The 14,868-nt window shown below is 32.7% G+C and overlaps 1 protein-coding gene across 6 annotated transcripts in view; it reads right to left on the bottom strand.

Moving 5' to 3' along the window:
• Diaph2 (diaphanous related formin 2) overlaps positions 1 to 14,868 on the bottom strand; it is an 831,244-nt gene that overhangs the window by 586,656 nt on the left and 229,720 nt on the right. For all 6 annotated transcript variants that reach the window (XM_047535653.1, XM_047535655.1, XM_047535654.1 and 3 more), the window contains 5 exons: positions 13,798 to 13,908; positions 7,793 to 7,911; positions 5,809 to 5,925; positions 4,116 to 4,234; positions 2,182 to 2,246 (listed from right to left, as the gene is read on the bottom strand). In XM_047535653.1, the coding sequence (XP_047391609.1) occupies positions 2,182 to 2,246; positions 4,116 to 4,234; positions 5,809 to 5,925; positions 7,793 to 7,911; positions 13,798 to 13,908 (531 nt within the window). The remainder of the gene's footprint in view (positions 1 to 2,181; positions 2,247 to 4,115; positions 4,235 to 5,808; positions 5,926 to 7,792; positions 7,912 to 13,797; positions 13,909 to 14,868) is intronic.

Below are 14,868 nucleotides of genomic sequence, written 5' to 3'. Positions count from 1 at the left end.
TACATCATTCCAATAATATTATTTCTCTTTCTATAAGTGATATATTTTACTATCCAAAGCTGTCTTTATAGTTTGTGTAACAATACAAAAGTATGTTCACTGTAATAAATAGTTATCCTCATAGCAGATTTGAACTTTGAAAATTCTAGAATGCCATTGTGATCTAAGTCTGAAGAAAGAATGCTGGACAAACTGGGTAATAATAATATTTAGGTTAAACTGAAATATTACTTAGTAATACTTTTTCTACCTCTAGTTGAGTCCCTGAAAAATGTCCCACAGAAGCTGGTCCAAATATCTACTATCTTTACATTTCAAAAGCACTCCAGATACATAGGGTGAATGATCCTTCAATGACCTTGTTTTCCCAGTTCACCAAGAAGATGAAGGTCCCTGAATGTGGGCTTGTTTGATTTCACTACTAGACATGTTAAGATTTCTCTGAAGCTATACTCCCATCTCCTATGTGCTTCTCAAACACACATCTATACAAACATGCTGTACACATTTTCCTCTATGAATTGTTTATAAGTACATCTGAAAAGAGGCACACAATATTTCTACTTTTAAGTTAAAATTATGTTAATCTGTAAATACATAAAATGAGAATCACAGAAGTCTGAAATATGTGAGCTGAAAGAGGCCTTCATACAAGTCAACTAATCTTATCCTCTCCTTTTAATGATGAAAAGACTACGATTCAAAGACAGTAAGTGGTTTAAAGTCACAGCAAATTAGTGGAAAAGCTGAAATCAAATCTTACAACTACTACCTCTCATTCTAACACTTTTTTTAAAAACTACATTATATTGTCTCTCAATATGACCCAGAACAAGAGAATGCATGTAGATAACCAATGGGTTATCTCCATACATGTTCCCATTCTAAATGTTGGTAGAGACTAAAGCATCAAACACTAAAATTTACATAATTTCAGGACTCCTTTCCCCATATTATGGGCTTACAGAAAACTTTACTAGATAGATAAGTCACAATTTGCTCTTCTCATGATGTCTAATCACGGTGCCAGCCAAAAACTAAGAATATTCTAGGATTTTCAAAATTTAAAATGTGCTACTTAAAACATGAACATCAGAAATATAAAGGTCTATTAATCAAAAAGCATGCATTTTCTTTCACCAATAAAAATGACAGCTTCGCACAAACATTTTATGCTCAAGCTCTTAAAATCTATTCTAGTAACTGAAAGAGCTAAGACATTTCTTCAGATGCCCTGAAGTAACTCTATAATTTCTAGAGTGATAGCAAAAGTGATTATCTAATCTCCAAGGTAAGTCATAACTTTGAAGAGACAGCAATATGTAAGCACTTTATCTTGCTGTCAGAAGGCAGAAAACTGGAGAGCTTTTAGACTTGTGCTTTGGTCCTCCCTGCTCCCAACAGGAGAAATACTATACCAACACTTAATAGGACCTAGAGAAAAAGAGGGAGGGAAGGAAGGAAGAAGGAAGAAGCTTGGTAGAAATTAAATAAATGGTAGCTATGCTTCCAATAAACAATAAGAAGGCAATCTTAGGCCTAAATAAAATCGAGATATTCATAAAACTGGCATTATTCAAACACATTTACATAAGGCATTAGTGCAGAAAGAAAGGGGAACATGAGAGTCTACCAAGACTACATGAAGTAGTAGCATCCTTTAATGAGCGGCAATTACAAAATTAAAGAAGCTAAGTCTGAGAGAGGGAGGAAGGAACACAGAAACCATTACAATGTTCTATTGCCATCAACAGCACTGACTTAAAGACAATAGCTTTAAAGACCAGTAAAATACCTCATAGATCTCCAAAATGATACCTGTGTATCACTGTAGGAAAGCAATGAGGGACTTTATTTTGGTTGACTGTTTCTAAATATATCCTTCCAGCAACTGGATTTTATTTATTACCTTAGTATAATAAGGATAATGTTTTTCTTCCAAAATGGATTACGGGTGATAAGAAGGGAATAGTAACAATCTTACCCTATTAGGAAATAGTAACAAACTTATCCTATTAGGAAATAACTCAATATTCTGTTGTTATGTTTGAATCCAGAGATATAAAGTACTTTAAAACTGATAAAACAGTGATCAGATTTCATATAAAGAAACGAAGTAGAAAATATAATGTGATTAGATTATTATTTTGGCAATTATGGCTAATATTTTATAAGCCTTACCTTCTTTGAAAATTCCACGGCTTTTTGTTCACTTTCTTCAACTTTTGCTTTGTTCACACAAGAATCTAGTAAGATTTATCAGAAACAATTAGAAATTATAGCATGAGATCTCTAGCCAAAAGATGGCTGCCAGCCTATAATTCTATACACATTATCATTTTTATGTCAGTTGCTATTAAAGGGAAACTGACCTATACTATGCATAAAACAAACTATCACATTTTTCTTGGACAAACTGAGTTGAATGATAGTGTTGCGGAAGCATAAAACCAAGCATCTAAAAATATATCTAACTTATCATTGTTTCAGAGGTAGAATGATTAGATTATGAGTCCATCTTAGTTTGGATAGACTGACTGGGTGGCCATCAGGGGCAGGTGGGGCATAGCTGGAGGAGACAGGTCAATGGAGTCCTGCCCTGGAAGCATGCATCTTCCCAATGGCTCCTTCCCTGCAATCCTTGCAAGCACCCCCAAGCCCCCAACTTCCTGACCTGGCAAAAGAGGAGCAGCTTTCTTTCCCCTGCTGGGCCCTTCCCTCAGGATATACTGCCTCACAATGGGGTATAGAGCAATGAGTGGGGCCACCCTGGATTAAGGCTCTAAAACCATGAGCCAAAATAAACTTTTCCTCCTTTAAGTTATGTTTGTCAGGTATTTTTGTCACAGCAACAATGAAGTTGACTAACATAGGAGAGTTTTAGGCAAGGATCCAATATGATCTTATTTGTGAAAGATACTGGACTTAAAGAATTGTGAAATTGGAAGAAATTTCAGCAACTTCAGTCCAAGTAATCTTAAAAATGAAATTCATAGAATTCCCAGGAGTTCCTGAAGCACTTGATAATTTTTGTATTTGTGTGTGTGTGTGTGTGTTATATTTAAAGTTTCAGGGGATTCATCAGCTTCTCCAAAAGCACTTTAACCAAGAGCTACCTAAATATTCAATTCACCTGTTTTAGAACTGAGGCATCTGGAACCTAAAGAAGTTAAAAGATTTGTTCACAATCATAGGGATGATATGTGGATGAGGTCATAATGGGTTTAGGATGCTAACTATGCTCTCTCACTTGATCCTTTCATTTGTCATCCTCAATGCTTTTGATTAACATTATATAATCATAAGCACCTGGCACACAGCATACAAAACAAATATATGTTGAACACTAAAAGAGTTGGCCAAATTCCGCAGTAGAGTGTGTGTTCCAACTAGGGCCCCTAATGGATTATAAACCAACACGTGTATTTGCAAATAGTCCCTTATGACTTCCTCAACAAAATGTGAAATAATCTACTAAGTTTATCAAACTCAGTGAAAAATATGTACTGAGGCCAGTATTCACATTAATTGCTGGGACAATGGCAATTGGCACAAACTTTCTGAAAAGCACTTGGCCTTTGAAAATTCATACCCTTTTGCTTATAGCAATCAATCTTAAGAAAATAATGAGAAAAGGCCAAATATTTCTACACAAAAATATTAATGAAGATTCATTTATAATTCAGGTGAAAACCTGAAAACCAATCTATGTATACAAAAAGAACTCATTAAAATGATAGTTGATACAATGGAATCCTATACAGACATTTAAAGTCACATTTTGAAAGTTAACATGGAAAAATATTATCCATGGATGCATCGGAGTCATGCATCCAAAAAGCAAGGCACTCATCTATATTAATATAATGGCTTTTTGTGGACAATGAGTTTAAACTGAATTCAGTACTACTGATACATATCAAATAGGTTAACAGATCTAATCACACAGGCAGAACTATCATGATCACCATAATTAATAATTACAGCAATTAGATACCTACAGACAAAATGATATACCAAATAGTAATAGAAGTTCAGTGAGAGACCTACCTTTAAAAAGTACCATTATATAGAAGGTATAAAGCACATAAGACAGTAGAGATTATATTCCATACCTATCAGATGAGTAAAATCAATGTCTAATCTTTGCCTGTACTTGAAGTCTGGGTCCATACCACTGCAGTGCAACACTATCTGAGAAACACACTCCTCAATTATTTTATAATACTGTGGCCTGAAAAAGAGAGAAATTATTTGTAAATATTTTTCTACCTCTACAAATCAATGTTCTCAAGAAAAGATTCAGTACGTCAAAAGAACTGTCTTTTCCTAATTCTACTAAAAAAAAAAATCCCTCTAACCAGTGTACTCCCTTTGGAAAAATATGTCTAAGCTTAAAGAAAGATGCTCTGGATGTCATAGTGCCAAACCCATTGTGATGTAATTGATTACAAACATTTAGTGACTTAATGTTCTAGTTTGCAGGGATTCACACTTGTGCTCAAAGATACTTATCAACCTCACCTATTTACTTGAGCTACTGTTTCTAAAGTTAATGAAAACAAATGGCCCCCTTTATCCTATAACTATGGACACAGAAATGTCTGTAGGCATGCACAAGTTCTTAATTTCAATAAGGGATGAGTTTCTTGGTATTGAGTGGCAAGCAACATCTTGAATTTACTACAGCACTTTTCCTCAAGATATTTGTAACAGCTTACAAAACCGTACTGTGCCATTTATGTTAGACTATTTCAAAGATCTTTTTGTATAACATATTTTAAAAGATTCATTTTACTTACTAAGAAATGGGTAGTTTCATACAAATGGTTACCCCAAGTAACTGGGGACCTCAGAGCACGTTATACCTTTACTTGTCATAATTTAATATAGAAAACAAAACAATAAATCATTTTAATGTAGTGCCATCTCTCTTGTTTAAGAAAGCATACAATTTAATATTTTAACATTTTTCTATGTTTCTGTAACATTGTGATATCTATCAAATTATTAATCTGTACTGAACTATAACAGTTCTCCATATTGCTTTAAAACCATAATTTTTGTTGCAAACAAAGCATAGTTCATGGAAAACCCTTCATTTTCCCTTTAACTGAGCAATTTTTGAGAAATCAGAAAACATAGGTGGTCAAAATTTCATGCAAATTAAACTATAAAAACAGTTAACAGTCTCTTGAATAGTTAAATATAAGATGGAGGTCAGCAGCCAACAGAAAATTTCAACCACTCAGAAACCTTTTTACAACTTTGAATTCAGACACATTCCCTGTTACTAAAGTCTAAAACTTCTAATTTTGTGGGTTATCATCATACTTATTTGGAAAAATTATATCACTGGACATAAAAGTAAAATATTTGCATTAATGTTTTCTAAGGTGTTAAAATTATATTTATGACTAGATATAATATTAGATATATTATTAGATATTACTACAGAGAATTAACAATAAAACCTTATTAAAATGTATAAAAATTTTTTAAACGTCCTAGAATCTCTGGTGTTATCTCTGCTACCATTATCTAGCAAAGAAAATCCATCAGAGTCATTAGTTTCTATTGGGTTTATTGCTACTAACAATCCTATTCCTGGGGTACACAATTTTTACAAGTACATATCTCTTCTGGTTCATTTAAAATTACATACCTTTTTAAAAAATGTTACCTAGTCAAATTCCTATATTCTATGTATGTATATATGCATACATTGCTCAGGTTCCATTACATTGTTAATTTTCCTTTGATATCTATTTCAAATTATAATATACTACTCTAAGAACTGCCTCTTACCTGATATAATAATCATTTCTGATGAGCAAAAAATGTTGCAGAATGGATAATAAGTAATTCTCAGCTGCAGTATCTTTCAACATGTTATATAGAAGATGGTACACTTCATTCATATCAGTAAAAAAGTAAGTAAAGGAAAAACAAAGATTCTTAATGAAACTTTCATTTATAACAAAAGTAGCTTGATTTAAAAACAATAGATTTACCATTTTACTTCCATTCCTGTTTCTAAACCTTTAACACCATGATCCAGTATATAAACATTTACATAAAAAAAGGAGTCTATGGAATCATTTTTAACTTTTAACTAGAGAATCAGACCTAAAGAGCATTTCCAAGACCATTTGGCTGTTAAAGGCTTAAATGATAATTCATTCATTGTATTTTGAAGTCCAGATTATAGCTGGTACCATTGGAACAGCAATGCCATCAGTGATGTCTCTGTGGTTTTCAAAGAGGGCCTACATTATTGATACAAGCCACTACTACTTTATTTTCAATGCCATATAAGATAGAAGGCAAATGAGCATGCTTTGAACTACTAGAAGATCACAAAAGCAGTTTTATTTTATCTAGACAAAATACTAAATCTGAAATTATTGTTTGTGTTCATTTGTAGTTTATTGTTTGAAAGAAGTTGGAGAGTAAAGACAAAGAAGGTTAAAATATATTTTTTCTGAGGATAGAAGTAGAAGTGCAGGTGCTTTTAGTAAACGAGAAAACATTTCAAAAATGAATTCACTTTTATAACGAAAGTGAAGACCTGGAAAATCGATTGAAAATAAAGGTAAAAGACAAGATGTAATCCAACATCCTAAAAATAACCTGAAATGTCAACATTTTCTCTGAAGTAGGATTAAGTATATGATGGATTACTTCTTAGACCCCACATAAGAGGTTTGCATTAAAGTATCATAAGGTCCCTTAAATGGCTACAGTGTGAATCCAACAATAGCTTTATGGTGACATTTGGTTATAAAAGAAATCTATAAAAAGCAAGGTATTTATTAATTGATATAAAAAGCATTTAATATGAGAAAAGCCACTACGGACTAGTATCACTTATCTTTGATAATAAATTACTAGAAATTATTCCTCATAAAAAATTTTATTCATTGAACACACATTTATCCAGTATCTATATATAAGACTTCGATAGGCACATTGGAGGAAAAAATGAAACATAACATTTCTGCCCTCAATCTCACTGGGGCAGAGAAGTGTACATAAATAAGACAGAACAAACAAAGTACTGTGGGAGTGTCAAGGAGGGGAATATAACTCCAGCTTTATTGTGGGGAAGGGAACATATCACTGAGAAAAAGTCCACCTCAAAGGTCACTTTGGTTCTGAAGTGTTTCCCCACTTCCCAGAATCCATAAGAAATTTAATGGATATGAAGCAAATGGCCAGTAGTGCTATGACAACCAAGTTTCATATCTAAAATCATTTCACATGTTGATGCCAAGAGAAGATTATGAGCTAGCTACATTTGACCCAGATCCTTCTATGACATAGCCTTGATTATAGTCAGCTACTATTTTATCTAAACATTTTTGTTATTACTAAAGAACACAGATATCAGGGAATAAGACATTTATTTCAATTGAATAACATCTCTTAGTGGAGTACCATTTAACAAATTGAAAATGCATATTACCTGTAGTCACATAGGAACTCAGTGAACATTTCCTCATTCTTATATGTAAGTTATACTTGTCTATTCAGGACTACTGAGCAGAATATACCTATAATACAATGAGTCACTGTCTAGATTTCAATGTAGTCTGTGCAAACCATCAGGAGAGTCTAATAGTTCCTCAGCATAAATCTCAAGGACAACATCATAGCAAGGTTCTATTGCAAATACATGCACTCGAATTGGGCTGGCAGATAAGAACTCTAATAAGGGTCCCCCAAATTACCCACAAATTCCTTTTTCATTATATGCACAAAACTATTTTTGTGGTTTGCCAAAGGATATTCCATTTCTGCTCGAATATCATTGAGACGATGGGATAATTCCGTTAGGTCATCCTCTTTGTTCTCATCAAATACTTTCAACTGAATATCAAGCTCATCATTCTCTTTTTCTTTTAGATCCTAGTATATAAACAAAAAACTTAGTTTGACAACAGCAAATTTTGACAATAAGGAGCAGAACACAATTATTCATTTATACACAAAAAAGCAATTTCAAATATTGACCCAGGCAGCTGGTTTCCTGAAAGAAAGTAAATGTAACAAAGTTTGTCTATTTAAAAAGAAAAGAACCTCACTGCATTCACTGTATATTCCTTCCATGCCCCAGATCTTGATTATTCACATAAAAAAATTAACGATTACTTCTACAAAAACAACAACAACAAAAAAAAAAAAAAAAAAACACTAATTGCTAACAACTCAAATAAATGCTGTGGTTTTGACTAAACACACTAATCAAAGATCATAAAATAACTCATGCAGTTAAAACATTCAAAAATGCCTCTGGCAAAAAAAAAAGCAAACATGATCAATTGTATTAATAAAGGACAAAAGCAAGGATATATTCAAGCACAACAGTCCCAAGTATGGCGTGAAAAAAGTTGTCTAAACAAATTTATATTAAATGATATTTTGTGATTTTAAAGCAAAAAGGTGTTAGAACTTTTTATCAAGTTGTACTACTTCTTAGCCTCCTCCCTCACCTTTAATTTTTGCTTAGCCTAATCACAAAATACCAACTTGGGCAATGAAGATTTTTGTAATACATCCTAAGCACATGCATTACAAACCTCTGAGAATTTTCAAAAGAATAGTAGGAAAAAAAACTTTGGAAGCATGCCACACTAGAGATTGTTGGGCTTAATATATATCACCTGGAATATCTTTTAATATGTGTCCATTAAGTTGCAGCTTTCAAAACCCAAATGGATAATCACAACTGTGGATGCTCAAGGGTGATACCGAAAGTGGGACTAGGATATTCAGAGCTGAGCTTGAACTCTAAAAGGAAATGCAAGCACGGTGTACTTCAAATTAGGTAAATAAAACAAAATGGGACACATTTCTTGTTTCTATTTTATTCAACAGAACAATTATAAATGAGGATGTAAGGGCTATTACTGAAGCCAAAAACCAATATAAGCAATTTATAGATGTTCTTTTTTTAACATTCAACATATATTCACATTTATCCATGTTTATCAGCATTCACATTTGTCTGTAGAGCATATGAAGACATTTTTCAATGTATCTAGATAATCTCATATAAAAAATAATGAATAAATTTATCTATACTTAGTTTCCTTCTTAATAATACCCTGCTTTGAGTCTAGTTTTCCAATTTGAAGGGGAATAGAGGATTTAGTGCAATGCAAAATTATCTAACATTAGTGGGTAATATCATGAGGTAATTTCTGAACTCTATTCAGAAAATTGCCAAAGTCAGACATGCCCAATATGCTGATCATTACAGAAACAACCTTTCACACATTTTACAATATAAAATTTTATTTATTCTCATGTCACAATATATTGTCTTACACATTCATCACAAAACTTGAACATAGGTAAATGTGTGAAAAATAGAAAAATTTAAGTAAACACTGTCATTTAATTAGCATCAAAACTTAAAAAAAAACTTGGAAACCAGTCTGCATGACTGAAATATTTTCAGTGAAAAGTAACTGGCTAAATATATCATTTATACTGCATAATATAAAAATGGAGACATGTGTAAATGAACAATATATAAATGTTCTTTATTAATAATGGCCCAGGCCTACTAAAATAAATACATATGCATACATACATATATATCTATTCTTAATCATAAAATGTCCTTTCAGTCAAATGTCAAATCTTGAAAGATATACCCAAAAATTCTTGATAAAATATTTATTGAATAAAAATGTTTATGAAGTACAAATAATATGATAGCTATCATATAAAAGAAAATGGAAATGTATCACCAAGATTTTATATTATAAAATGTGCAATATCCTAAAATTATGAAATTATACTATCACTAATATAGAAAATATTAAAAATATGCTTATATTTTTGTTGTTTTCAGGGATTTTTAGGATTTATTTTTGCAGTACTAGTGTGCTCTACCACAGAGCAACACCCCAGTCCTTTTTTTAAAAATATATTTTTTGTTGTTGTAGATGGACACAGTAACTTTATTTTTTTTTACTGTGGTGCTGAGGATTGAACCCAGTACTTCACATGTGCTAGTCAAGCGCTCTACCACTGAGATACAACTCCAGTCCCCCAGTACTTTTTAATTTTTATTTTGAGATGGGGTCTTGCTAAATTGTCAAGGCTGGCATGGATCTTGTGATCCTCCTGACTCAACCTTTCAAGTCCCTGTGTGTCGGGTTTCCGGGACCCCCAGCCTTGGGCACGGTCAAGATGGCGCCTGGCGCTGAGCCAAAAGCGGCCAGCTATACAGTAAACAACCAGCGAATTCCAATGATTGGCTAGTTAATGATGTGATTAGAGCATGCCCCCCTCGTGTTCCTATTCTATGCCGCAGCTGTCCGCGCGTTTACCTCGTGTGCTCTCCCGTGATTGGTTGAAGTGTATATAAGCTTGATGGGTGGGGGAGTAGAGAAGAAGCTGAGAGTAGGAGTAGAAGAAGGAAGAAGAGTGCGAGCGAGGGCGAGAGCCGAGCGGGAGAAGCGGAGCGGCCGAAGCAGGCGTGAGCCGAGCAGGAGAAGCGGAGCGACCAGAGCAGGCGAGAGTTAAGCAGAGGGAAAGAGAGCGAGAGAAAGAAAAGAGAGAAGGGGATAGAAAAGAGGGAAAGAAAGGAAGACTGTGCACAATAAACTTCCAAAGCTTCAGACGTTTGTCGTGTCTCTGCGGGCAGAGGGAACGCGATACCTGTGATTACAGGTGTGCACCATGCTCAGATTGCTTCAGTTATTTTTTAAACATATCTACTGAACAGCTATGAAGTTGTTTTATTTTTTTTTGAAGAATCCCTTAAACATGTAATTATGTTTCAATAATGTAGTGTATTTCCAAAGGAAACCAAACTACACTACCTCTGTATTACTGATTACCAACCAAGTAATCAAAATTAAGTCTTCAAAAGAATAAGAGTTGGTCAATCTTATAAAAGAGATAAAGCATGGCTATTGTCTATAAACATAAGTTCTTACTGCACTATTCTTTCATATATCTGATTTACCTAATATTTAGTTACTTAACTCAAAAAAAGAACAGATGGAGAAAACTTCACAAGGAATCAATGTAACATAAGTACAAAGAAAATACTATCTTAAAAATCACTCTAGTGCATATAACAAGTCATTCCAAGTTATTAAAGCCAATTTAACAAAAGCTAACATTCCCTATAAATGAAGTATAAACTCCCTTGAAACACCAAAGTTTAACCACAAGGTTAGGGGAAATTTTGAAAATAAATTTTTATAGAATATTATTAAAATAATTGCCTTGTCTTATACATCCTAATACTTATTAAGAAATAAATTTCACTGTACAAAAATATCATGATGATCTTAAAGGTTACTGAAGTAAGAACTATTTTCCCTAATAGTTGGTGGTTCTAGAGTGGTATAATTTTGATCCATGTACCAACATTAATATTATTAGACTTAATCTATTCTAATTTGTTACTATGAATATGCTATATTCTAGAAAAGCAGGGAGTTCTTCTTGTTACAACTGTGTATATAATAAGATAGAAAAAATTAAAGATTCTAAATGTTCATCTATTGATATATTTTAACCTTCGATATCTATGTAAAGGATGCTACATGTTACTATAAATTCTAGGATTTAAATAGATAATGAGTTAGACAGTAGTTGACATGTGAGGCACATCTAGTTTACATTCTGTTCTTTTGCAAATCATGATAATTAAACTACATTGAAAACAGTAGTGAAAGCTAATATTCCCAAGGTCTATCTGCCTAGATTTTGTTTCTCCCTTTATACATCAGAAATAGCTAAGGAGGATTTTTTTTTCCCAAAGCAAACATCTCTAACCCATTCTTGATAAGATTTTGACAACTGTGATTTCAGAGGTATGTCCAACCATTTGGTTGACAATCAGTCATATTTGATCATATCTAACTCTATTGAATTAGAGAAAATCTTTGAGAATTCCTTCAGGTTCTATTCCAAATTTTTGGGAACAGAAACATGATGCCTCCTACTTTTATCTTGCTAAGGAATCACTGAGATCCAAGAAGTAGAGCATATTTAAGAGATGTTACAAAGAAAAACATCCACAAATAATACAGATTTTAAAAAGTACATGGTGCCACAAGTGGCTTTACACAGGGCTAAATAGCCAATGGAAAATACAACTTAGAAACGTTGATGTAAAATCTTAGCTATCAGCATAATTAAATGAATAATACACCATGACATCACTGAGACTGGCAGAGATTAATACATTCAGACAAAAGTGTAAAAGGTTAGGATAACTACCAAATCTCTTCTGAAAAGATGGGGAATAAAATAAATTAAAACAAATATCAGTTTTCATCACTAGGAATTCATCAGTAGAAGAAAATGAATATTTAATTCTAGAGAGAGTGAACTGAAAGATGGAAGTGTACTAACAACAACTACAGCAGAAAACATATATATTAGTAAATGAGGAAAGGATGCTAAGGATCCCCTGGACCCAGAAGGTTCCAAAGACCTTATTATCCCAGAAACAGAGAACCAGCCAACTAAGGGCAGGCATGGAAACCACTAAGACAACTTAAAAGCAAACAAAATTTAAAAGACTATAACATCATCTCTAGCTATCTAAGGCCACAGGTTTTACAGAAAGAGATTAGTGATAAAACAAGAATAAGGGCATGTAACATACCCTATAACTGGTGAATGCACTTACGCGAACTGCACATTGAACCTGAATCTCTACATGGGTCACAGAAAAACTGCTTTGATTCACTGTATCAAATTGCTTGGATTTTAAATCAAATTAAAGAGTCACTCAGGATGGCACTGATATTCAAATGTGTTAAACCAGGAAGACCTAATCATATATTTTATTAAAATGGGTTTAAATAAATCCAATCTTATAATTTGCTATGATGGGTTTCAGTTAAGAGTATCCAAACACAAATTACAGATGCACACTGCATGGTGGCTCCTCACCTGGAAATTTCCCCAATTTTGGCATCTGTAGTAACCTAGGTCCTATACACTTGCTCAATTATTGTTCTTTTTCTTTGCTCGGTCTTTTATTTTTCCTCTGTGATTTTTACGTCCTGATTCTCAGGTGTGTTCTCAATAGCTTAAGTAAAAAGAATAGTGAATTTTTACTTGTCTCCTTTAATAATGCCTTAGTCTTAAAGAAAGTCACTCTTCAGTTAATATGCTTAACAAAATAAAATATAGAGCCATGGTAATTGGACTTGTATTAACAGAATAAGTGTGTTCATTTGTCTCCAATCTTGACTATTAAATTATTCCACACCTATTTTAACACTGTCCTAATTAGAACAAATATTCACATTCAATTAAGAAATAAAACTGTTTTTCTTTAGAAAAGTTCCTAAAGCATTGTTACAAGAGTACCATTCTTAAGCAATGTATCTAAACTAATCAGAACTCTGTGCATACTTATGTTGAATACAAATGAAAGCAATCTAAGTTATCAAAGAGGAAAGTAAAAAATTTTAATTGAAAATTGAAGCTGCACACACATATAAATACACGCACACACAAACTAGTTTTCTGTGTTCTCAAGATTCAAAGAAAAGAAGTTCCCTTTTGACTTGAAGAAGACAAGAAAAAAAATCCACATCACTTCAGGGCACACCATTAGCTGAATTCTGAATCATTATTTGTATAATGAGAATGACATTACCACAATAAAAAATAGGTTACATAATGTCTAATGCTTTACAAAAGAAAATACCCAAGGCGTATGTGTATATTGCTTTAAAATATACATTTGTCCAAAAAGAAAAAAATTTAGAAGTTCATCAGCAATAATGTACAAACTTAACTTACTGGTAACATTGTTTTCAGTCCTGAACGGAGGAATTCATTCCTTAAATGGATTCGAAAATCAAGCTCATATGGAGAAGTGACAAGAGCATTTATAAACTGCATGCAGGCTACCTGAAATAAGAAAGCAAATTTTGTTTAAAAAAATATTTAAATAAATTAAGTAAATATTATGAATGCATTTGGATAATGCATTCACTATAGGCAAAAATACATATATAATATAAAATAAGAATATTTCTACAAGTATGATGGTTATGACTTTTTGAACAACAATATTAACAATAACGTTGCTGATGTCCAAAATAATTCTAACAAAAATGTGACGTATGCTCAAGTATGTTATGTTTTACTGAACAATATGAAGGAATATTAAACTCCCACTGAGAAAACCAAAGTTCGAAAAGTGTGCATATAGGGCCCTTTGAAAAGCTCATGAAATGTATCTTTCATATCCAGCTGTCCTCAGAGTGCACTTGGCCTCAATTCTACATGGCTATACTTTTCTAAAATAAATCAAATAAGTTATAAAAGTACCCTGATATCAAACAGGGAACAGTGATAACTTGGAAAAATTATTACATTGATTTACACTCTTTCTATCCTCTTATTGGGATGGATTAAAACAAAATATATAGAGTATTAAAATATGTAATTAAAATGAATTAACTTGGTTGGTATAAAAAATTAATGTGAGTGAATTAAGATCAACTAGAAGGTACTGTAATACCAATACTAACATGTACTGCATAATAATAAGTGTTTGTTTCCAAATGGAATGTTTCATTAATTATATTTATACTTGAAAATAAATTTTGCTTTTCTGACTTTCTGATTTTGAGGTTCCCATTATTAAAAGGGCACTTATTATCTGGAAATTGCAAGCTAGAAGGGAATTGGTTAAGTGCTAATTTCCAGGTGTTGTACATATTATTCTTGATTAGCATTTTTAGAAAATGCTGCTCGAACCTAAGGCAACCAGCTGATAGTTTAATTGAAATGCTACACATTTAAACTGACTATTTTTAATGTATGCAATAAGTAGTAGAATGTTTAAAGAGCTGACTGCTAAGG

This window comes from Sciurus carolinensis, chromosome X, assembly GCF_902686445.1.
Source record: "Sciurus carolinensis chromosome X, mSciCar1.2, whole genome shotgun sequence".
NCBI lineage: Eukaryota > Metazoa > Chordata > Mammalia > Rodentia > Sciuridae > Sciurus > Sciurus carolinensis.
Note: the sequence above shows the minus strand (reverse complement) of the source record. Positions and strands in the feature narration are given on the sequence as shown.